This window comes from Vanellus vanellus (genome assembly GCF_965231255.1).
Source record: "Vanellus vanellus genome assembly, chromosome: 13".
Lineage (NCBI taxonomy): Eukaryota > Metazoa > Chordata > Aves > Charadriiformes > Charadriidae > Vanellus > Vanellus vanellus.
The window spans coordinates 22,217,550-22,240,732 of NC_138918.1; the positions used below are offsets into that span (position 1 = coordinate 22,217,550).

General features: G+C 52.9%; 2 protein-coding genes across 3 annotated transcripts in view; both read right to left on the reverse strand.

Annotated features, from left to right (window-relative positions):
• Positions 1-9,104, reverse strand: part of PFDN1 (prefoldin subunit 1) — a 33,851-nt gene extending 24,747 nt beyond the window's left edge. The window contains exons 1-2 of one of the 2 annotated variants that reach the window (XM_082490155.1): positions 9,021-9,104; positions 8,670-8,836 (exon numbers count right to left, since the gene is read on the reverse strand). In XM_082490155.1, coding sequence (XP_082346281.1) covers positions 8,670-8,836; positions 9,021-9,053 — 200 coding nt within the window. In that variant the 5' untranslated portion in view covers positions 9,054-9,104. The remainder of the gene's footprint in view (positions 1-8,669; positions 8,837-9,020) is intronic. The other variant, XM_082490156.1, reaches the window with a different exon arrangement.
• A 4,038-nt stretch (positions 9,105-13,142) lies between these two features.
• On the reverse strand, positions 13,143-20,349 carry HBEGF (heparin binding EGF like growth factor). Its single transcript, XM_082490090.1, has 6 exons — positions 20,279-20,349; positions 19,816-19,989; positions 17,212-17,389; positions 15,002-15,157; positions 14,797-14,889; positions 13,143-13,666 (listed from the first exon to the last, which is right to left on the reverse strand). The coding sequence occupies exons 1-5, from the start codon at positions 20,319-20,321 to the stop codon at positions 14,817-14,819; spliced, it is 624 nt and encodes a 207-aa protein (XP_082346216.1). The 5' UTR covers positions 20,322-20,349; the 3' UTR covers positions 13,143-13,666; positions 14,797-14,816.
• Positions 20,350-23,183: the final 2,834 nt, after the last annotated feature.

The following is a 23,183-nucleotide window of genomic DNA, read 5'->3' on the forward strand; positions in this document are numbered from 1 at the left end:
AATACATTCCAGAAGCAGCCATTTATAGTTCACGTGTCATTTTACTACAGCACTGAGAAGTGGATGTGTACCAGGAGCTGTTTGGGAAGGAGACATGGGTTGAAGCATGCTGGCAGCATCTCCGGTGGGCAGCAGAATCTGTGCAAACTCAGCCTGATGGCACTGGAGCATGCACAGCAACCAGGATTAGCGGCACTGGAAGCAGTCCAAACTGAGTCTTATGTAGGCCACAACAAGGGTAACTTTTACTCAGATGAACATTTGTAAGCCATAAACCTATTTACTTTAAGGAGCTAAAGGAAGAGAACAAGAAGTGCCACACTTTGCTTCCTCAAACCTCTGCAGGGACTGGCCCAACACATCCATCCTGCCCTGCTGAGGGCAGTAGGGTTTGTTCTGCACTTCAGGCCATGTTTACATTGAGTTTTCACTTTTTTTTTTTTTGATCTGTCAATAGCTACAGCATATTACATTACCTTAAGCTAAGATAGTAACACAGCTTGCAAACAGCAGTTTCTGCATTGCCAGACACTTAACTAGATGGTAGATTTATACCATTGTTCATGCTTGGTTCTTTAAAAAAAGAAAGCAGGAATATACCTCTAAGTGTGTATTAAATATAGCGCAACCAAAATAAAAACACAGTACCCTGGGCTGCTTTTAAAGAATATCATCAATTCTTTTTGAGGGCGCAATTGACATAAATGGAATTAAAAAAAAAAAAAAAGAAAGCAAGCAAATGCCTCCTCTCTATCACACGGGAATTAATAACATTTGATATTCAAACCATGTTGGGAAAACAGTGCAAACATGACCACAGTTCATGGAGGTGAAATACCCATGTGTATCCTCACTATATGACCATAACACCCATGTGTTTCCTCGCTATAGCCCTGGTTTAGTGGTTTTATCTTCTAATTGTGCTTTAATGTAATTTTCAGTATGTAGCAATGATGACTCGTAGCTTAAGCAAAGGAATCTCAAATGACTACAGCATGCCTTCTAGCAGATGCACTTCAAATAGATTTTCTGCAGTTTAGGTTGTACCACATTTGAAAGTTGCAAGCAGCAGAAAACAGAAACAATTTTTCCAATAATGGGAAGTGAAGATCCATTTCTAAAGTCTCCCATATTTTTAGGAATTCCCCACAAATTCCTAAGGAAGAACATTTTAAAAAAAGAATAAATAAATAAATAATAAAAAACCCAAACACAACATCAAATGAACACACATCTAGAAAAACACAAACAAGCAAACACTGGTGTGAACACCCTGGTCAACCAATCCTAATGAAATTTTTATTTTAAAAAGTTTTTTTTCCTATTGCTAAATCTTCTGTTTCTTCAGAATCTTCATCAGAAAACTGAATTTTGCAGTAGTAAATTAAGTGACATGGAGATACTGCTATATCCTGACAGGCAAACTTATGTTCACCCTTCTCAGCAGCAGCCCTTCGCTAAGAACCTATACAGGACAACTGGCAAAATCAGGATACGTCTCTTTTGAAAAGCAAATCCATCCACAGTTGCAAGGAAGAAAAACTGCTTTGTGCCTTGCCCAGGAAGAAACCTGTGAAATGCTAAGTGAGGAGGAAGACCCCACCATCACCTTGTGGCTGTTAAATAGCACAGCCTTGGCTTCTGCACATTGCAAATCCTGCTACAACAAAGCATCAAAGAAAGCAAGACAGCAAACATCACAGAAGTGGATGGAAAAATAACCAAGTCAAGAGACTTCAAGCTGAACACTAATAAGGAGGTATTTCTGGATGCTAGAGTTAAATTAGCTACCACTATAACAACCACACTGTTGTTTCCTAATCAGTAAGAACAAACTTTTTAGAATCAGCATTTGTGGGCCAAAAAGGCTGGACGTTGTTTTGGAAGATCGTATCTTCTCAGAAAGCCCGATTATTTTTTTTTTTTTAAACTGGCTGAAACATTCTCTTAATTCAGCAAATAGTTTTGGAGAAAACAAAAATAAAAATTCAAGACAACAGTTGTAGCATTCCCGAGTTCAGCACTTTGATTCTTGCGTGTCCGTGTTAAACTTGTGTAAAATAGCGATCTCATCCCACAGGATTGGTCTCCTCATATTTTACTTCAGTGTTTTAATGTAGGGGATGTGAATTAAACCCTCCTTCCTGCAGGCTTTGAACAGGCAGCTAGGTCAAAGGCTGCTCAGTCCTAGATTTCTTGTTTGTATTAAGGTTGTTCCACATAATATTTATATATTATGTCAACATACACATATCAGACCAGAGTCTGACTCTGGGCACCTCCACCCGACAGCTGTGGGCTGAGGGTTGGGTAACTTCTCGCACCCTGCCCCGCTGGCTAGACATCCATTGACACCACGCCTGGAAGGGCATCCCCAAGGAAGAGAAGGGTATGACAGGGACTCTCCCGGTGCTTCTTTGGTCCAGTGATTTGCCCATTCCCCTCTTTGGCCGCAGGAAAGCCAAGTTTAAGTGCCCACACTAAACCAGAGAAACAGCCCTATATTCTGAAAGAAGTGCTCTAGCACTCAGTATTTCCTGAGGGAGTCTAACCCTTGATTCCAACATTTACTCAGGAAATGTGGGAAAAGACTTAAAATACAGTACTTTAAATCCACTAAATATTAAAATATATCAAGTTCCTTGCTGTTTCAGAATATCAAAGTGACATTTTAAGTGCTTGGAGAACTTCAGAAATAAGACAGTCATGTTCTGTATTATTTTTTTTTTTAGTCACTTGGCACAGCAAGCCACAAAAGCAGGAGCAGTTCAAGCTCCCCAAAACATTTAATACTTGTCTAGCATGTACCCAAAGGTACTACTGCAGCAACATACAGGTTGCATTTGCAAGAAACCCCAGATGTCCTCTTTCTGGAGGCAGGGACTAAATGAAGGTGCCTTCCTACACCCCTCACTCCCCACAACGGCTGCCCTGCAAGCACAAGATTTCTTGGAGGCTCTGACATTTATACGACAGCACATTGCCTCTGGATCACAGCAGATCAAACTCTCCCTGCTAGCAACAGCAGTCTGCATCAGTGGTTTGCCTCTGTTCTGACCCTTATCTTCTCAGTTTAGGTTTCATCTCTTTTACATTTACTCAGGTAGCTCCTTCCTCTGTGTTGTCTAGACATGTGGCAGGGAAAACGTTAGGGATAAAGGAAAGTAAAGGAAAGACAAACGGAACAGATTTGTTTGAATGTCATACTCCTAGTCCCAACAGAAAAATGCTCCTAAAGAGGTAAAAGTCTCCAAGCAAGGGATACAAGCATCAAGTGAAAGCCGTATCACTAATCTTCCGTCACAATGCACATGCAGGGGGCAACACTATAACCAACAGGTTTATTTCAAGTAGGGCTAAGTAACACACCTATGGTTTTAAATTAGCTATTTTTTCATTGTAAGACCCTTTTTTCTGCTGCTTATACACTTGACAAACTCTGGCGTATCAGATGTACCTATTCTACACCAATTCTCTGTCTAAAGCTGATTTTTTAAAGAAAGGCAGATGTTTCCTAGAACGGGGCAGACATACATTTTGTATGCAAGCCATAGAAATTTTTTCTTCTCTGAAGTTTCAGTATTGCATGGAGAAAACATGTAGAGCAGCAGGGCAGGAGAGCTATAACTGGACCAAGATATCCAGGAGATTACAAATGAGCAGCTCAGGGCAGCAGGAGTAAGACCAGGAACTAAGTGGGGGAAGGGCAGAGGGGAAGGTGTTTAAGAAATCAGAAGATGTCAAGCTGGAAAAGGAGCCTGTGCCCAAGAGAACAACCTCCCTTTCTGAGCTGGAACAGAACCCAGGAGTCCAGATTCCCAGTATCCCACTATTGTCAGCAGTTAACTGCAAAGCCCACTGACCGGCTGCACTCCTCTCACTCCTGATCAGCCAGGAAGAAGATGACAACCAACTGCTGCCCCATACTTCACTGCCCGAGTCAAAGGTGCCTGTGCAGACTACTACTGCATTACCCCTGCATGCACGGGTTTGATTTTTGCTTTCTGTGACAGCTCTCTAAAAAAACCTAGCAAACTTTCATAGGCCCACTCACAAATAACACTGTGAAGCACATTCTTCAGGCTGCAACAAAAGAAAGTAGTTTAAAATTGAGAAAAACCCGAAATAAAAAACAATTGGCTGATGGAAAACCTTATGGCTTATGAACACGTGTCATGCCTTTGATTCCTCACGCACAATCTCCCAACATCCCTGTCTTGATCAACACACAGCATAGACAGTGGTCAAGTAGCAAGCAGCTGGACACAACAATTTTGTTTTCTTTGCAGTTCAGTGCCTGATTGTACTTACTAGACACACCAGACTTACTGCGGAAAATAAAACCTTCCCTTTTTCAACAGCTAGACAGAGGAGCTTCAAGTTTATAAACTACATGTTGACCAAAGGCTGACAGCAACATGCTTGTCTCTGGGATTCCTTTAAGTATTGCAGCACCTGTCAGCTTCTCAGCAGCTGGGCTTCAGCACCGAACTCGGCCCAGCGCCTTACCCAAGGAGATGGGTGATAGAGAAGCCACTCGGATTTCACAGACCAGCCTATAGTTAGTAACTGAACCATAAAGATTAAGCCTTGCGTGTCCTTCAGTTCTTTGTGAGTTTTTTTGAAACGTGAGCGGGAAGAACCGTACAGCTACCATATTCTGCAGTGATCTGTGCCGGCAGAATCGAACACCAATCTCATACACACAAAAAAAGTAAAAATGCAGCTACTGCAGCTGTATGGAGTGATGTGCGGTAGTGATTGCTGTCTTCAGGGGTTCAGGAAAGAGCTTACAATGATCTATGATGTCTCATTTTCAAAGAAAACTAAAAATCACAGTAAAAGCAGGAATGCATTTAAATCCCAGGAACGATCAAGAACATTTTATCCTCTCTCAGGTTTCACTTGTGTATGGTTCAGCCACCAAAAATCTGAACCATTCTTAAAAAAAATAAGTCAAAATCATATTATTACAGCTGTCCCCATAAAATACTGTACTTGCAAAGTCTTTTACAGGGGCAGCTATAATAATATACTATACTTGCAGAAAACCTTGAACTTAAAGTTGTGCTACAGTATTTACCCGATTTTTACTTTATATTTCATTTTTGCAAGCGTTCTCCCATTTGTTTTAGAAGTAAACTGATGATAAAGCAATATCAAACCAAAACTGACTATCTATTTTGGCACGGCATGAAAAACTGCAGTGGTCTCCTCACTGTGCCTAGCACAAGTGCCAGACATTTTTCTTCTATAAATAAGGATCCTGTCCAGGTTATGGGTTAAAAGAATGTAAAGGGAAAGGTCCAAAATATTCAGACAGAATTCTGAAGCTTAAACTTTCAGCATAGTTCTCAAAGCACTATGATGATATCAGTTCACAAATAGCTTAAGCAGAAGTCCAGCATAGTGGTAGTTGTCTCAGACAACGTAACAGACCTTTCAAAAGAGTATGAAGTAACAGAACTGAAATGTATTTGGCAAGATGCCACCACTCAGATGATATCCCAGCCTCACGGATATGTACAGTACACAGCAATTCATCATCTCATACTATGTGGCACTGACATTTCTTGTGTCAAACCAAAAATAGCTATAGCAAAAGTAAATGGAGCCCTACATGTGGAGGCCAGCAAGGCCTTCGCGTGTCATACACACTACAATATTAAAAAAAAAAAAAAAAGGCCAAGTTGAGGAACGACAAATGGACTTCCACATTTGCCAGTGGTGCAGGGAAAGCTGCTCAGAGAGGAAGGAGGCTCAAGATAGGGGTTCAGAGAACAAAAACCACACAACTGCTTTCCAAGTAGTGCAGAAGTGAGTAACAAACTAGGCAGACTTCCTCCCAGGACGTGGCACATCACCACAGTTCCTCAAGCCTTCAAATTCCACGAAGGCCTGGAGTATCTTATCCTACAGAACTGTATGTACTAGCCCCCTGCACACACCCCAAGCCACTAAAGCTGGAGAAAAAAACAGAGAAACTCCATCCAAAGCCAGATTCTAAGTAGCAGCTTAAATGGGTTAAAGAAGAAAAAAAGAAAAAAGGAAAAAAAATAGTTGCGCACAGGAATAGAAGCGCAAAACTTATTCCAAAGAATAATGCTATTCAAGCAAGCTGTCAGAAGAGTACTGATAATCACAGTTGACAGTGATGCAGACTTCCAGCCTTTCTGGATAACTGAAACCCACTAGAGCTCTAACATTTGCTTGCTAGACTATGCAAAAGAAACTGAGACATCATAAATATCCCTTTGGTGGCTGAACTACCACATCTGTGCAAACCAATTCTGCAATTCCACTTCACAGAAAATGGCTTATATGTCCATAAGAACCATAATGACCACCTCCTTTGGTCTCCAGTGGAACACAAGATGCCAGACTGCCCTTGGATTTTTACTCCTGCTCAAGGGTTGCTTTAGCTTGTTTTGCTAAAAGTACAGATTTCAGCAATAAATTCTCTACTAGGGGTTGGAGTGGGCTCTGGGAAAAGCCTCATATCTTTGCTGCGTGTCCTCCACACTAGGGAGTGACACAGATCATACCAGAGCATTACTGCCAATTGGCAAGGCAGCCTTCAGCCCCACAGCCAGAAGAGTTCACAGAAATACAGTATCAAGCTGACGCAGGAGAAAAAAAAAAAAAAAAGTAAGTAGTATTCAGAAGAAGAGCACTCTCCTAATCTATATTTGCATAGCAACAAGTACCACAAAGCCCATGAAGAGTTCATCTTTTAAATAATATCATAATGCAAATATTTTTCTGATGGCGCCTCTGCCTTCCCTGAGGAGTGAGAGCTGCCTGCCATGCCTAAGCCACCCTGTCTGGTCACAGAAAGGTAAGCAAAAGAAGACCCCCCACAGAAGATTGCCACTCCCACAGGTGCTGCACACAGAGAAAGTGTACATGGTTTAGGACACAAAGAAGGTAAGCATCTCTTACTCCAAAGTGGGAGGTAGAAGCAGAAAGCAGGACAATGCATTTCAGCCAGCACCGAAACACCATCTGCGACCCGCATCTCATTCACAAGCAGGATCACTTTATGATAAAGACAAATACGCTCACATTTTTAAGGTATCTTGAGGGAATTCTCCATATAGGAGAAGTATTCTGTAATTTCAGATTTTAAAAAAGCTTTAAAAAAACTCTGTTGACTCCAGAATTATCTTCTAGTCTTCGTCTGTCTGCTCTGTGACAAAACCAAACAGAAAAAACCCTTATGAGTTGTCTCATGACTACTCCAGACACGAGTGTTTGCTACGCCTACAGCCTGCCCAGCTAAAATCAGTCACCTCTTGCAAAGAAACAAAATCTATCTCCTTTTAAGGTACCAGTCCTTAGCATCCCCACACAAACCTAATATTTAGTTGACCTAAATGGAAAAGTTCATTTATTGGGAGGCAAGAAAGTGACTCTGTCATCCCGAACACCTCCATTAGCCTGGGTACAACATCATCTGAAAACTCGCAGCAAAGGGCGAACTACACACCATTCCTGGCTTCCCAGTCCTGCCACCTTCCTACAACTCAATCTGGAGATTGCATGGTCTGATGGATCAGGGCACTTGTAGTCCGACCTGGTTCACCGCTCGGCCTGGTGACCATCCACTTTGATATGAAGTAGATGAGGTAAACACAGGGTGGGGAAGAGGTTGGTACAATCACCCCTTTTGGCAGCAGTCAGAGCAGATTCAGTGTTTCGCAAAACCACATCCCGAGCTGCGCAAAGTCATCACCGTTACCCAACTCACAAGTGACACAAGAGAGAAATCATAGTACTCTCAAATCAGAAACACAGAAATCTAGTGTGACATTTATCTAGTAAGCATGTGTTTCAGATTTGAAACCACTTTGTATGGTCTCCTATCAGAGGCTGTTAAAGTCAAACAGAAGTGTGTTGTGGAAGTTAATCAAAACATGTTACTTCTGGTTTAATGTGTTTCTTTTGAAAGCCATCCAACACATGGAAGCACATCTTTATGAATGCCCTGGGACTACCCATATGAGCTTTACGCTCACTTCTAAGGGTTTAAAAAAATCCAGGCAACACCCATTAGATCCATTCCCTGGCATGATACTGCAAAGGACATTTCTGTAGAACACTTGTGCAAGCAAAGCCCTGAGCACATGAACTGTGCACACCGGTTTTTCAAGGAGTCTGATGTAAACTACATCAGAAATGACTGAAGCTGGACAGATTTGTAAGAGCATTCTCACAAATGCTGTTTGTCATTAGAATACTGCTCTGATGGTCTAGATTACAAACTTCCAGAGATGCCAGACCATCAGGGCCTAGAGCAGAGCCGGCAAGCAAACCCACACAAAACCATTTGTAACAGTTCTTCTTCAAGGCAGCCAGTAGCTAACCCCAAAAGATAAAACCCAGTAAGTCTTGCTGCATTCCCAGGCAGATTCCTGGAATCAAAAATGAAAGACAATGAGAAAAAGGAAACAAATGAACACATTGAGAGAAAGCTGGCATGTTCTTTGTAAAGGGAAGAGCGTCCTGCCCAGAGCAGCCTAGAGGCCTTTTACCCACGAAGGCTGGGTGGGTCCCCCCTGGGCACAGGGCTGCAATCACTACCCCACTCCACCACAGAAGCCAGGTACGCCCAAGCAGGGAGCCAGACAGCCGCTCTCGCCACCACCGCAGGCTGGGCAGGTACTCACATCCTCCCCACACCCTCGTACATGCGGGTCTCGTCCACCAGCATCATGACCTCCGTGTCGGTGAGGTGGGCATGCTTCTTCGTCTTGCTCAGCTGCTCGATCTGGATGTCGGCCAGCTTCACCTTCTGCTGCGTGTCTATCACCTTGGCCTGCAGCTCGGTGAAGGCCTGAGGGGGAGAGCAGCAGCGATGAGGGGCGGCCCTGACAGGCCGCGACCCGCCGGCCCCGCGCTGCTGAGGCCAGGCGGCGGAGCCCGAACCGGCCCCAGCCTTCAGGGGAGGAAGATACCGGGCAGACACCGCCCGGGACACAGCAGGGGGGACAGACTGCCCGCCGCGGAGGGACTTGTACCTTCTTCAGCTCCAGGTCCACGGGCGCCGCCATCTTGTCTCTGCAGTGCGCCTGCGCGGTGGGAGAGGCGCCGGCACCGCGCCCTGCTGCGCATGCGTGGGGTTGCCGCAACGGGGCGGGAGGCGGTGTGGGCTGCGGGGGCGTTGAGGGGAGGGGTGACGTGCAGTGGGGTCTCCTCGCAGGGGTGGGGGCGCCGGGCCGGGCAGTGGGGTTCATCAGGGCAGTCGGGATGTGCCGTGGGGTCCCCTCGCCGGGGTAGGCTGTGGGAGACGAGGCCTCCCCATCGGGTATCCCTGGCCCGGCCACCTCAGCGTGCGCCTCTGAGGGGGACGCGCCGAGGGGGAAGCCAGGGGAGACCCCAGCGGGCCTGGCCATGCCGCGTGGGCCCGGGTGCAGCTGAGTCCCCTGGGCAGCTCTGAGGTGTCCCCCAAGCCCAGCAGTGCCGGCACATACTCGTCCCCACTCTGCCAGCCGCTCCTCACAATGGCTGCCGCAGACCAGCTGCCCCCGCCTGAGCGGGCAGAGCTCTGCCAGGGCATAGGAGCCCAGCAGCCACCCCTGCCACCCACCAGCACGGGGTCCTGGCTGGCCCCAGGAGAGGGTCCCAGAGCCCCCAGAGGGGGAGTCCCAGGGACAGATCAGAAAGCAGTAAGGGGTGCTAAAAACAGAGCCAGAGGTGTGCTTTGTTAATAATAACACCTGGTGGCCAAACACAGCCTCATCCTCCAGACCCATGGAGATGCTGGGGCTGGGGGTGCTGGACATCTTGGACCCAGTGAAATGCCAAGGGGAGGTGGACATCACAGCACGCTTGCTGGGCAGAGGTCCCGAGCTAGATGGTGGCAGGCCCAGGGGGCCGGTGGGCTCCCTGTGGAGGGGGTAGCAGTGCTGCATCTCCTGCAGGGACGCCTTTCAGCTGCTGGCTACCCCAGCACCCTGCCTCTGCCCATGGTTGGATCCCCTTCACTCCCTCCAGCCCTGGAACTTTCCTTGGAGCTTGCCTAGACAGGCTGGGGTAAAGGGTGAGACCATGATTAGGCCATCAGATGCCTTTTGGGTGAAGGTATCAAAACCTGAAGTGGCCTGCGTGCTGCTCTGCAGCCAGAGGCAGCCGGGGGGAGCCTGCTGCAACGCTGAAATTAAAAACTTAACAGGATCCAACCTTCAGGGACTCTCAACTCTTGTTGCCACCTGCTTCTGCTGCCCTTTTCAGTGCCTTCCCCAGCTCTTCCCAGCTGCCCGCTCACTGGCCCCCTGGCATTGCTACTCACCCAGTGCGGAGCTGGACCTTGGAGACAGTCCCCTCTGCCTGCACCCCCTGCTGTGAGGGCAGCTGCGTGCTGGTGTGGGGCTTTCTGCTCTGTGCCCAATGCCACAGCCGCCTCTGTGCCACCCTCTCTGCAGTGCCAGCAAACCCATGGGAGATGCCTCGCTGTGGCAAAGCCTGTCCTGGGCTTGGGGCTCCGCAGGTGGGTGAGGAGTTGGGAAAAGCCAACAACCCCAGTCAGGAGGAAAATCGGCCAAATGGAGCTGCATGAAGGGCTGCTGCTGCCTGCTTCCGAAGGGAGACGGCAGGGATGCTTCAGCCACGTTTGGGGTGTCTCTTTGGCTGCCTCGTCCCTGCTCCAGTGCACTGCTGCCACCTCCATCCAAACCCTGCCGCACTGTGATGACCAAAGGTGCTTAAGCATGGCTGCCAAGGTGCTGGGGCAGGCAGGGGAGAATTGGTTATTAAATTGACCAATGCAATATATTGCAATTTTTTATTAAAATCCTCATCTGGGATTTTGGGGGTCTCCTAGCTCCAACCCTTGCTCTGAAGAAGACACAGAAGAAGCTGTAGGACTCTCCTCCAGGCACGTGGTCTCTGCCCCCAGTGGGACTGAGTGAGCCCAGGCGGGGGGCTGGGGGACACACTGGGTGATGGTGTTAGTGGCTGGGCACACATTTTGTCATCCATCAACAAGCCAGGCAAAGGCATCAAAGGGATTTGAAGGAAGATGCCAGAGGTAACAGTATGGAGTCAGTGTCAGAGGCAGCAAGTGGGCTTGACATGGTGGCAGTCAGGAAAGGCTGCAGCTGGTGACGTGTTTGTGCTCCTGGGTCTGTGCCCAGATCAGGGTGAAAGGCCAGGCTGCTGAGCTGGGGCTGCCTTCGCCAGGACCCCCACCAGTGCTCAGTTTGGCTGGCTGCCACGGCAGCCCACTTCCGTCCAGGGGGGACAGCAGGGTGGTGGAGACTGCTTTCCTGGCACCCCATTCCTGCAGGCACAGTTAAAGGAACAGCCCAGCCTCCACCGGCAGTGCCTGGGCACCCTGGCCAGGGCAGAGCCCACATGCCCCAGCCAGGCTCTGTGACATCTCCTGATTTGTGGCCACAAGCGCAGCCGGACCTGGGAGCGGAGCTTCCCTGAGGGGTTCATCCCTGCCTTAGCCAGGACGAGAGCATCTGCAGGGCTGTCAGCTTTTCCCAGCCCAGTGGGGCAGAAGGAACCACCCCACAGATCCAGCCAGCTTCCCCCTCCCTACATCTCCAAAATATATTTCCCATCTCTTGGCCTGGTAAATTGCCACCTGTGGGCAGCCCAGTCTGCACTGCTGGCCTGTGGAAAAGCAAAGTGGACCATAACGTGGCCTCACAGGGAAGGAGGAGGACAGAGGGCAGCTGGGCTCTGGGCAGAAGTTCCATCTGTCCATAGAAAAGCCTCCCAGCAGAGCTATTCCCAGTGCCTGCCAGGGTGGTGTGGAGTCCCAGGCATGCAGAGCTGCCCACCATGAAAGGCAGCAGGGCTGGAGTAGGGAGCAGCTCCAGGAAGGGGATCAGCAGCAGCACACAGCAAGGCAGGGACTCAGCCAGGTGACCCAGATAAGCATTATTTGCTTGATAGACATCAAAAAAGGCAAAAGCTTGGAGTCTGTGATTGCACTAGCACTCCCACCGCATTAAGGTTGAGATTTGCACAAAACAGAGCCAGCAATTTGTTTCCCTGGATCTGGACTCAGGCCACTACAGCTGCTGGGGCTTTTAGTCTCCAAGTGATAACACACCAGGGTGCCCATTGTCACCCTCCTTCTTCCCACCCACCGGTAGCCATGTACTTTAGCCCTTCTATCTCAGGAAGTACTGGAAAGCCAAAGTATGGCTGTGTCCCCCATTCCCACACCCCTGGTTTTGCTACCGCAAACCCTACCAGCTGCACAAAAAGGATGAACCTACACATGCACTTCCAAAGCAAGGCCTCCCCCCCGCCCTCAGTGAGCATAAGGTTTATTTCATACTTTACCAGAACTAAATTTTGGCTGAATTGGGCCAAAAAGCTCTGCAGATTACTCACTGCCCAGCTTTCGTGCACATTGTAGAAGCAGGAGTGGAAAGCAGTAGCTTAGCACTTCCCTTTGAAAACTGAAGTCTGACATCTGCTGAAGGGAAAGGGGCTAGAGGAAAGTAGGTTTCCTGCAGAGGAGGAAGCCCTTTCTCTCTTCTTCAAGGCTCTCTAGTAGAGAGCCAGCATCTCACCCTGATCTCAGCTTCCCCTGGGGAAGATCAGGGAAGAGGAAAGAAGCGGTTTGGGGGTTATTTTTACTGCAAAGTCAGGAATTGGTCCTGAACCACCATCTGAAATGATGCTCACTGGAATGACCAGAGCCCCAGAAGCCTGCAGCCACCCCAGGAACTGCTGGGATCCACCGCTTGATTATTTATTTTTTTTTTTTTTTAGCTAAATGCTGGCTTAAACCCAGGAATCAGTCCCATTTGGATAGATCAGTGGCCAGAGCAGCTTCACTTATACCAGAGGCAGCTTTGCTTGATAAGCAGACACCCAAACATCATATCCCTCCCGGGGCATCAGCTAGCAAAGATGCAAACCTCCAAAGAAACACAGATAGGGTTGGCCTGGCTGCAGGCTCCCGCGGGACGGATCCTGCCACCAGCCCCTTGCACCATGCTGCTCTGCCACACCCTAAGGATGGCACAAACCAATCCAGCAGCCCCTGCTGCACACTCAGGATCTCTGCTGCTGTTTGCAATACCCCACTACCAAGGGCATGTTGCTACCTGCAGTCTTCAGAGGTCTGACTCCTTCCCACCTCTGTCATTAATTTAACAACCCAAGCATTTGTAAAAGTGTTATTTATTAGAATATTACATTGCACTTAAAAAATAAGGGAGGTCTGACTCTGTCATCTTGACCTACATGAAGGATGCAAGGCCAGACCTACAATAAATATAAATACTATGTACAGTTTATCTAAAATAAATATATAATTTAAAATGAAAAATATCTTGTTAAATAGCTGTTACCCTCCCACCCCTCCTGCGCCTAAGAAAGCCCCGAGCCTGGTCTCCTCGCCTTTCACAGTTTGTTCCTTGGCATGCACCACAGTGGATGGAGAGCTGCTGGAGAGCCCCTCTGCCGCTGGTTGGCCAGTCACAGCCGCCTGACTGGCAAGTGCCTCTCCCGAGCCCCCTCCGTCCTGGAGTTGGCCACGAAGCTCCCTGCAGTGACACCGTTGCCTGACCAGCCCCAAAGTGGGTGCTGTCCTGCTGTTCCAGTGAGCTCCAGATGCGCTGCGGGCTCCCAGCGATGGCGCTGGCTCCATGGCTCTCGCCTCTTCCAGGAGGTAGAAGTGCATTAGTGCCAACCCCTGCAAGACAGTGACAGGAGAGCTCACAACATGGCCAAGGTGCCCGTCCCACCCATCCCAGCAGGAGAGCCTTCATGGCCACCAGAGCCCCAGTGACAACAGCCACTTGCCACCTTGTGGGGCTGGACCTAGGAGGATGGGAGCCAGGATGCTGGGGGAGCAGTGGCTAAGCATCCCACCCCATGTCCACCATGCTTCCCTTCCAGAGACCATAGCACTTTTTCCTCTGGACACATCCACCCAAAAATCCCCAGGGCAGAGGGGACAGTGATGAAAACCTTGTGCTGAATCCCCTTCCCCAAAATTCAACTCCTGTAAACAGCTAAAAATCCCACCCCCAACACTATTCTGACACCACAGAAATTCTTGGAAGGCATTACTTCATCCTCACAAAGAACAAAGATTTTTTCTTTTTTTGAAAAGAGAAGTAGCTGTAATATGTATGGGCATATCTAACGTCAGGGCTTGGACCAGACCAGAGGAAGTCTGCAAGCTTTCCAGCACCTGGCCACGTGGCTGCCCCTGGGATAGGGCACACCCCACGGCTCAGCCGGAGTAACATCGCATGGGGCTGGCAGCAAGCTCTCCCCATGCCCAGCTGCAACACATTACGTTGGTGCAAGTAATAAGCAGAGTGGGAGTGAAAAGGAAGTTTTTTTTTTTTTTTATATGTGTATAAATAGAGGCAATATCTAAGTAGGGGAAGTGACTCAGAGGGTCAGAGAGGGAGCAGAACAAGTCAGGGAAAGAAAAAAAAAAAAAAAAAAACACCAACAAAAACTAAAAAACCCACCCAACCAAAACCAGAAGCAGCTTCCCCACTGCCAAACATCTCCAAAGCATGATGTGACAGGGCAAAGCAGGGCTTAAGGTTAGAAAGGTGGAGGAGGTGGTAGTGGCCAGGGTGTCAGGGGACAGGGGCTTGAACAGGAAGGGGAGGAAAGAGGGCCATGGCAGCCCAGGCTCTCGGGCCAAATCCAGCAAGCTGCTTCTCCAGGCTCAAACTGCCTTCAGCTCCCACCTGGCTCTGGCACAGCATCCATATAGCAGTCCCAGCCAGCCTGAACAAGCAGAGCCCCCAGGTGCCCACCAGCCCCACTGCTGCCCCAGGACTGCTGCCAGGGACTCACCTCGCCAGCACCCGGCATCCTCAGTGATTCACAGTGATGCCCAGCTTGATTTTCTCTTCGTTTTCTACGTCGTAGACACCTCTCTTGTGACACCTGTGAGGCCAAGCAAAGAGATGCTCAGAGCACGAAGAAGTCCCTGCCACCCTCCCCTGCACATGGTCCTCCCAGGGATGCGGATCCAACAGCTCAGCCCCGTCCCACTCACCTGAGCATCAGCAGAGCTGCGATGATGACGAGACACAGGGAGGACAGGACAACAGCAACGACGGCCAGTGCCGTGGTGTGGTCGTATGCGCTGGGACGGTGCTCCACAGGCAGCGAAAGGCCGTGGCATCTCTCTCCATGATATCCTGGCTGGCATCTGGGCGAGAAGAAAAGTCTTAAAGATTGGTGGTGACCAAGCACAGAAAGTCATTGGGTTCGTGGTGACCAAGCACAGAAGGTCATTGGGTCCCTCACAGTCCCATGGAAAGGACCCACCTCTTTGCTCAGCCTTAGCCAGCACCTGCCTGGTCCCCTTGGTCCCCCTCCCCTGAGCTGGGAGGTCTGGTGTCACCATCACATCCCTGGTACTGGTAAATTAAGTTTCTTCTGCCCCAAGCACTAAGTGAAGACTCCTAGAAAGGCTGAGCTCCCCCCAATAGAAGGCACTGGGGTTTCTTCTCTTCCCAATCATCCCCAGGCTGCCCAGACCACCTCTGGAAGTGGAAAGAGAGCAGAGAGGCAGCTGGACCGGAGCTCAGCGCTTCCCTCAGAGCAGGATGTCCCTGCACACCCTGCCAGCCAGAGAGGTGCCACCTCCCTGCAGACTCAAGAGGTTACTCACATAACAGAAATAACGCTCCCCAGCAGACCTGCAAGGCTGCCAACCCTCCCTGTGAGTCAAAGCACACTGATTCGACCAGATATATATATCTCTATGTATCCACTGCCACTGCCTCTCAAGCTTATCTCCAAGATGGGGGTCTCAGCCCAGCCCTCCTGCCTGGCTCGTAACTGCACCACATGCCAGCGTCAACCTCCCAACCACAAGACGGAGGTGCAGAACCCATTCTGGCAGCATCCTCACCCCACCCCCCAGGGACCAGCCGAAGGTAGCAATGATCCAGGAGACCTTGTGACACGGACAGCCAGCCACCAAGAGCAGCCACAACCAAGTGACACCAATCAACACAAGGCCTTAGTATCAGAGGGGAATGGGGCAGTTGGCTGCTGTTCCTAAAAACCATGATGGCTCTAGGGATATGTTACCCAGGGATGGGCTACCAGGATGGAGAGCCCCAGCTGGCCTCCAGATCTCTCCTGCTTGCCCATGTCCCAGGTCCTCCCCCAGCCCCAGGGATCTGGGAAGGGCAGGAGGCTGGGCAAGGGACACCTGGCCGTTCCAGTCCCAGGCTGAGGGTGCTGCACCCCACATCGTGCTGGGTCACCAGCCCCAGCTGAGCCAGCAGAGATCTCCTCTTGCTGGCAATCCCGAGATCCCTGTGCAAGGGCCCAATTTCACGACAGCTTCCAGGCAGAGAGAAACTAAGCGGTTCAAGGAGCTATGCAGAGCCTGATCCCTGCGGATTGCAGGGTGCCAGATCTTGTGGGCACCATAAGCCAGGGAGCTATTATCTTCCCCAGGCTCTGGGCGCAGGGCTGGGTGGCTCAGAGGATTGGTAGCAAAGAACAAAGCCTCTTATATATCTGCCAGCTCAACCCCTGCCCACGTCAGTGGGGATCAAATATGCACCCCTAGGTATTTCCCATGGTAGCAATGCTGGATCCAGGTGCCCTGGCAGCAGGCAAACGCTTTCCCCTCCGCTTGCCTCATCTAGCCCCTGCTCTCTACCTGCATCCCAAGGGAGTGGGAGAGGTACACAGTCCTGTCCTTTATCAGGGCCAAGGGGCAGCTTGGGCATGGCTTTGGCAGACTGTCACCAAAAGGCGCTACCTCCAGTCTGCCCTGCTGGTGCCATGGCAGAGATGCTCCTCCTGCCTGCACCAGTACATCCCAACAGCCGCAGGAGCCCCAAGCTCTCAGCCAAGGCTGGCAGCAGTGAGGGACAAGGGGGACGCAGGCTTACAGGGTCAGGATGGGGTCTTGCAAACCAAACCTGCAGAAGACCTTGGTGCGAGACCCCAGCCCCTGCTTACCCTCCTCCGAACCTCACTGCTGCAGGTGTCCACACAGCAGCTCAGCCAGAGCTCACTGTACTGGCAAGGGACGCTGGGTCTAAGTCCACAACAGATTGTGGTGGGGGATGGACATTGGTCAAGAAGCACACAGAAGAGGTTAAGGCAGAGCTGTCCCTGCACAGGCAGGGAACACGCACTAAAAATATCTCCTCTGCTCTTCCTCTGCCTGGCTCAGAGAATTGAAGGAACCATGACTAAGGCTCCCCCCGGCACTGGCACACGCCAGCAACTCACATGCAGGAGGGAGCCCCCAGCTCTCGGATGTATTTGCACTCGCCGTGAATACAGAAATCCTTGTATTTCCGCAGGCACGGGTCTCTCTTCTTCCCCAGGCCTTTGCCTTTTCTTCTTTTATTCCCGTTCCCTTTTTTCTTGGGAGTAACCAGGCCTTGAGGCTTTGACAGGAAAGCAACTGGAAAACAATTAGGGAACAAGAAAACAGTGGTCAGATCACCTCCGTGCATCAGAAGGCAGAGCAGCAAACCCCGGGCTGCTGCAGCCAGCTCAGCCCTGGCACTCCCGCAGCCTTTTGTGTGGCGATCTGCCCCCGAGCAGAGGGGGGTTTTTCCATTTGTGGGTTGTTTTTGGTTTTTTTTTTTCAGCTTCTCACAAATATCATGGCCTGTCCAATTCATAAGAACAATTCTCAAGGAAAGAAAGGAATCGGGGGGGAGGGGGAAACAGAGCTTTATGCATCTCAAATGTTGCTATTATATGCACCAGTTTCCACTGAACACAGAAAATTGCTATTTGCCCCTTTACTGGCTTTTATTTCCCTGATGAGTGCAGTCTTTTGTAAGACCCTATTCATGGCTCTGATGGACTCTCCTTCCTGTGGGATGCCTTGCGAACACGGAGCAGGATTAAGAGAGCAAGCCTGGCTTAATTTTTGGTTTTGCAGAGCCAAAGAGATGGCAAGGGTAGCATTCCCATGAATTACAATGGTATGTTTTAATCGCAGTGCAGGGACTGGTGGCTTTTGGTGCAAGGCCACCTCCCTGCTGGGTTGGTGGGAATCAGAGCACTGAGCTCCTTGCCTGGAAATGAACCAAAACCAGCAATGTTGTTGGAATAGTTTTAAGACATGCAGATGCCCACCCCCAAAAAAAAAAAATAAAAATAAAAAAAAAATCAGCCTTCCAGCTTGATCTCGCAAGGTGCCAAGATGCTACAGAGCGTTCACTGCTCAGCTCCCACCAAACCATGGCACTTAATAACTCCAGTGAACCCAGGGAAACATGAACTAAACCCTACACCGTTCAGGGAAGAGAGGGCAGCCAGGTCTAACCTGGCGAGTTGTAACCTGCCTAATTCCTTCTCCACCACTTCCTGATGTACCTGAACCCATCTTCTCCTCCTCCCCAGCGAGTGCCTCTCCTGCTGTGGAACACCAATCGCACACCTAGCAAAGTTATTTTGCTATTTCGACATCCTTCACATTACACCTGGAGAAAACTGATACTCCAGGAAACTCTGCGGCTTGGAGAAACCCCTGGAACCAGGTGAGGCCCCAGGCTCTGCCCCAGGCTGGCAGCAGAGGCTGTCCTCTCCCCTGTGGGTTATCTCCTGACCCCCAAAGCCACTTCCACTGTCACCACCCCCCCTCTCCAGGGCTCTGTCCCTTAGGACAGCCATAGAAGATTTGGAAGATCTTGCTGGTAGGAAAACTGGTCCAGCCCAGGGGGATTCTGACACTCTCCCCCTGCTCAGACACCCTGGGAGCTGCAGCAGAGGAAGGTGCCTTCAACAAAAAAGGCAGATTTTTTTTTGTCCATAGCTCAGCTCAAGGTATAAAGAAAGTGCTCCGAGAGGCTGCACCTTCAGTAACATCAAACATCCCCCATCCCTTCAGTCTGTCCCACAGACGAGGGTCAGCCTGCGCCTGCCAGATCGCTTGCTCTAGGACAGGGTCCCCTTCTTGGGGGGATGCACAGAGGAGCAGGCTGGAACATCTTCCCCGCAACAGGAGGGGTAACACTGTTTCCTGGGGGCTGCCTCCCCTTGGATGCAAGGGGGTCAGCCCGGTTTCATGGGTTTTCTTTTTTTTGGTCACAGTCCCAAGGAAGCGAAGAAAAAACACGGAAAAAAGAGGGGAGGATGATCTGCATGGGCAGAGCACAATCCTCCTGGTGCCAGGTTACTGATCTCAGCATGTCACATGTGCAAGGCACAGGTACAGGTCACCCTCCTCAGCCTGCAATGGGCCCCCCGTCCCACCCCCACGAGAGTCCCCAGGACACTCGCTGGTCCCAGACCAGGGGAAGAGGAGCCAAGCATGAATGCCCAGCGAGCCTAACAGAGCGACAGTGTCCCCAACGCCCCCGTAGCGGGGACTGCCGGCTGACTAACCCTGCCTAGGTATGAGGAGCAGCCGTGTGTAGGCGGTGGGTGAGTCACAGCCATCCCCTCGCCGCCAGTCACCACGACCACCACCTGGAAGGCAGCACTGGCCCAGCGGCCGGGGGCTGCCGTGCGCCCCGAAGGGCTCTGCCTTCCAGCTGGGCAAGGAGCTGGGGGCTCGGGAATCCTTGGGACCCCCATGCCGGGGACTTCGGGGACACCGACAGCCCCCGGCACAAGGCAAGAAGCTGCTAAAGCCCAGTTGCTCCGTGCTAGCGCTCCACGGGCCGACCCCACGCAGGGCTGCTGCCAAGGGCGCTCGGTCCCCGGGGACTGGGGGCTCTCCCGTAGCTCCCCCCGCCCGTCCCGAAGCGGAGCTGGAACTACTGCCGGGGCACCCGCGGAGCTGAGCCGAGCCCAGTCGGGCCCCCCGGCCCGGTCCGACCGCCCCCAGTCCGCCCCGACCCCCACCACCCCCCCGGCCCGGGACCCCCGTACCTCTCGGCAGCTCGCTGAGGTCGTCCCCCGAGGCCGCTCCGCCGCCCTCCTTCTCGGGGCTGCCGCCAAGCAGCGGGGCCGTGGCCGGGACCGGGGCCCCGCCGCCGCCGCCCTTGTGCAGCACCTCGTTGTGTAGCTCGTCCTGGCCCAGCCCGCCCGCCGCCGCCGAGCACACTGCGGGGAAGGGGACGCGGTCAGGCGGGGCGGCCGGAGCCGGCCCGGGACCCCCCACGCGTGACCGAGACAGGGGATGATTTTTCCATTTGCCCCCACCCGTGCCCGGGACCGGGGTCGCGTTGCCCGTGCCCGGGACTGTTCCCGCACCGCCCAGGACCAACCCCCGCCCCAGCTCGCCCCGTGTCCGGGACCCCACACGCGTGTCCGGCGCTAGAGTCGCGTTGCCCAGGACCGGCATCGGTGCTGCGGCGCCTGTGCCGGGGACCCTCCCCACGCGTGTCCGCACCTGCCGCCAGCAACGCGTGGATCAGCACCGCCCGCCCGTCCATGGCCCGGGGTACACGCGTCCCAGCTCCGCTCCGCTCGGCCCCGCACCAGCAGCCGCTCTCCGGCGGCGCGGCCCCGCGGCGGGTAGAAGGCGGCGGGGCGGGGAGGGGCGGGGGGAGGCGGGGCCGCCCCACCATCCCGCCCCCGGGAAGGGCTTCCCCCCTGCCACCGCGGGGCAGGGGGGAACCGGGGGCTGTGGTCGAGGGGGGTCCCGTCCCTCCAGGGCTGCCGAGGATAGGGGATGGGGGAAGGGGGAAGGGGGAAGGGGGAAGGGGGGGTCGTCAGCCACCGCCGCAGCGGTACCCGTCCCCCTTGTCCCCAGCCCGGGGCACCCAGCGCCGTGGGGCTGGGCTGCGTGGTGGTGGGGAGCCCCGGGGAGCTGATTATCCCTTCAGGGCAGCGCTGCAGCTGTGAAGGGGAGGAGACGGCTGAGGGAAAGCAGAAGGGAGACTTTATTGACTGGCCTCGGGCAGGGGAGAAGCGGGGGGACCACGGTGTGCACCCTGGCATGCTGCCACAGGGCATCCGCCGGCTGGTGGGACTAGCGCCAAAGGTGGCCTGGGAGGATTTGGGAGGAGCAGCGCACCCCGCAAGTAGAGTGGCAGGCAAGAGGCAGGACCTCACGGTTCAAGAGCTAAAACATCCTCTTGGCCTCGGTGATGGGGTGGCACCCTGACAGGGGACAGACTTCCAGCCACGTGCCACCATGTACTGGCTGGGGGGGAGGGTGGAGGTGGCAGCCTGAGATGGTGGCAGAGAGCCTTTTTGTCCACAAGCCCACTTTTGTGCCCAGATGGAGAACCTGACTGTTTCGGTCATGGCTTCATCTCGCAACACCCTCACGGTCAGTCACTGTCCTTGTCTCTGCCATCCCAGCCTGTGCCCATTGTGTTTGGGCACTGCCAGTGTTTCTCTGTCCCCTTCAGTGTGCTGGCAACCGCTTGTTGTGTTTGGCCTTGTCCTCAGCCCAGGTGACGGCCCAGAAAACGCTGCAGATGGGTGCATGCACAGCCTTGTCCCAGTTCATGCTCAGGTTAGCTGCGGCCCCTTGCTGGTTCCTCGAGGTCCCAAGCCCCCGGTCCCACTGCCGGTTTGGGTTCAGCCAGTCGTGATTAAATATTCCTGCCATTGTTGTTAGCGTCTCCAAGGAATACCTCCGGATTTGGCAACCCCACCGCTCACGCCCTCCTTCTTGCTCAGACATGACTTTTGCAATTGTTTGCTGGATGTTTTTCCTTCCGCCTCCTCCGGCCATCAGCAGCCTGAAAGACTTTGGCAGCAGAGAGAGGCGGGCCAGTGGTGGCCAGGCCAAGGCTTACGTCTCTGGGGAGCCCCCCCACATGATGGCCCCCAGTAGGTCTCCGTGTGGGGATGGGATTTTCTCCCCTGCCAGTTCCCTGCCAGGTCCCCAAGGCCGGGCGTGCGCGGGCAGTGTTTGCCGGCTGACCTGGCACCTGGGGAGTGGGAGGCATCGGCTCATGTCAGCTGCCAGGGAGGTTGTTGGCACAGAGGGCTGGCAGCAGGCAAGGGGGGGGTGCAGGCTGCAGTTCCTGTCTGCCTCCTGCTGCCTACCTCCCTGCCTCTGCCTCGCTGCCTTCTGCTGCCTGTTCCCCTCTGCCTGACACAGCCTCCCCTGCCTCTGCCTCCACAGCTGCCCCCTGCCCACCCCCTGCAGCCACCCACAGCTCCCTGGCCTACACCCTGCTGCCACCCATGCACCATCCTGTGCCAGGGGCCATGCTGGGGCGGCCCTTACAGGAGGGGGAGGTGGACCCCTGGAAGGTTTGGGTGCCCTGGGACCTTCCTGGATCTCCTCATCCATGGGCCCTGCTGACAGGGGTCTCCCTGTGGTCCCCACCCCCACCCACAACGTGCCGTGACACCCGCCTTGGGCAAACACTGGTATCACAGAGCAAACAGACCGGCGGGCACAGGGAGCGCGGCTGGGGGGGACACGGGGAGCGTGGCTGGGGGGCAAAGGTTGAGGAAGAGGCAGGTGCCAGGATCCAGCGCCGTGGGCAGTGTTGGTCTCCCAGGAGGGTGGCCCTTTAACGGTGTTTGGGGGACAAGAGGATGGGGTGCAGGGCGGGTCACCAAGGCCACCCCCAAGTCCCCAGGCCTCCACACAGGCAAGGGGGCTGGGGTGGGGGGACCCGTGGCAGCCCTGAATCTGGGGGAGGGCAGGCATGGCAGAGACAGGGGACGGCTGGCCAGATAAGCACCCCCACCAAGGTGTGACCCTCGTCACTGTCTGATTCCCCCTCCCCATGCCGTATGACACCCTGTCATGCCATGTGATCCCCCAAACACCACGAGCTCCCCACCACGTGACCAATCCATGGTATGTGAAGCCCCCCATGCTGTGTGACCCCCACACACAACGTGGACCCCCACCATGCTGCAGGACCCTCCCCCATGTGACCCCCCACCGTGGGTATGAATCCCCATCACAGTGTGTGTGTACCCATCGCTCCATGTCACCCCCATAATACTGTGTGAGGCCCCAGACCCTGTGCCCTCCTTGCACCATGCAACTCCCCCTATGCTCTGTGACACCCCCACACCATGCAACCCCCCCAAGCCATGTGACCTCACACACACCGTGTGCCCCCCCTCCAGCCTGCAGGCCCCCCTCCCTCCTGCATCCATGGGGGAATCACACCCCAGTGAAGCAGGATCTGGGCGTTGACCCCATCCCCATCTCCTCCCCAGGCTTCCCCCCCTGCCACCCCCCTGTTCCCACCCCACACCTCTCCCGGAGGCACTGGGGATGTCCAAGGAGACAGGGGTGGCCTAAGCCGAACCTGGTGCCACATGGCTGGGAGATGCCTCAGCACCTGGGGTGCCCTGGCATAGCTTCTTCC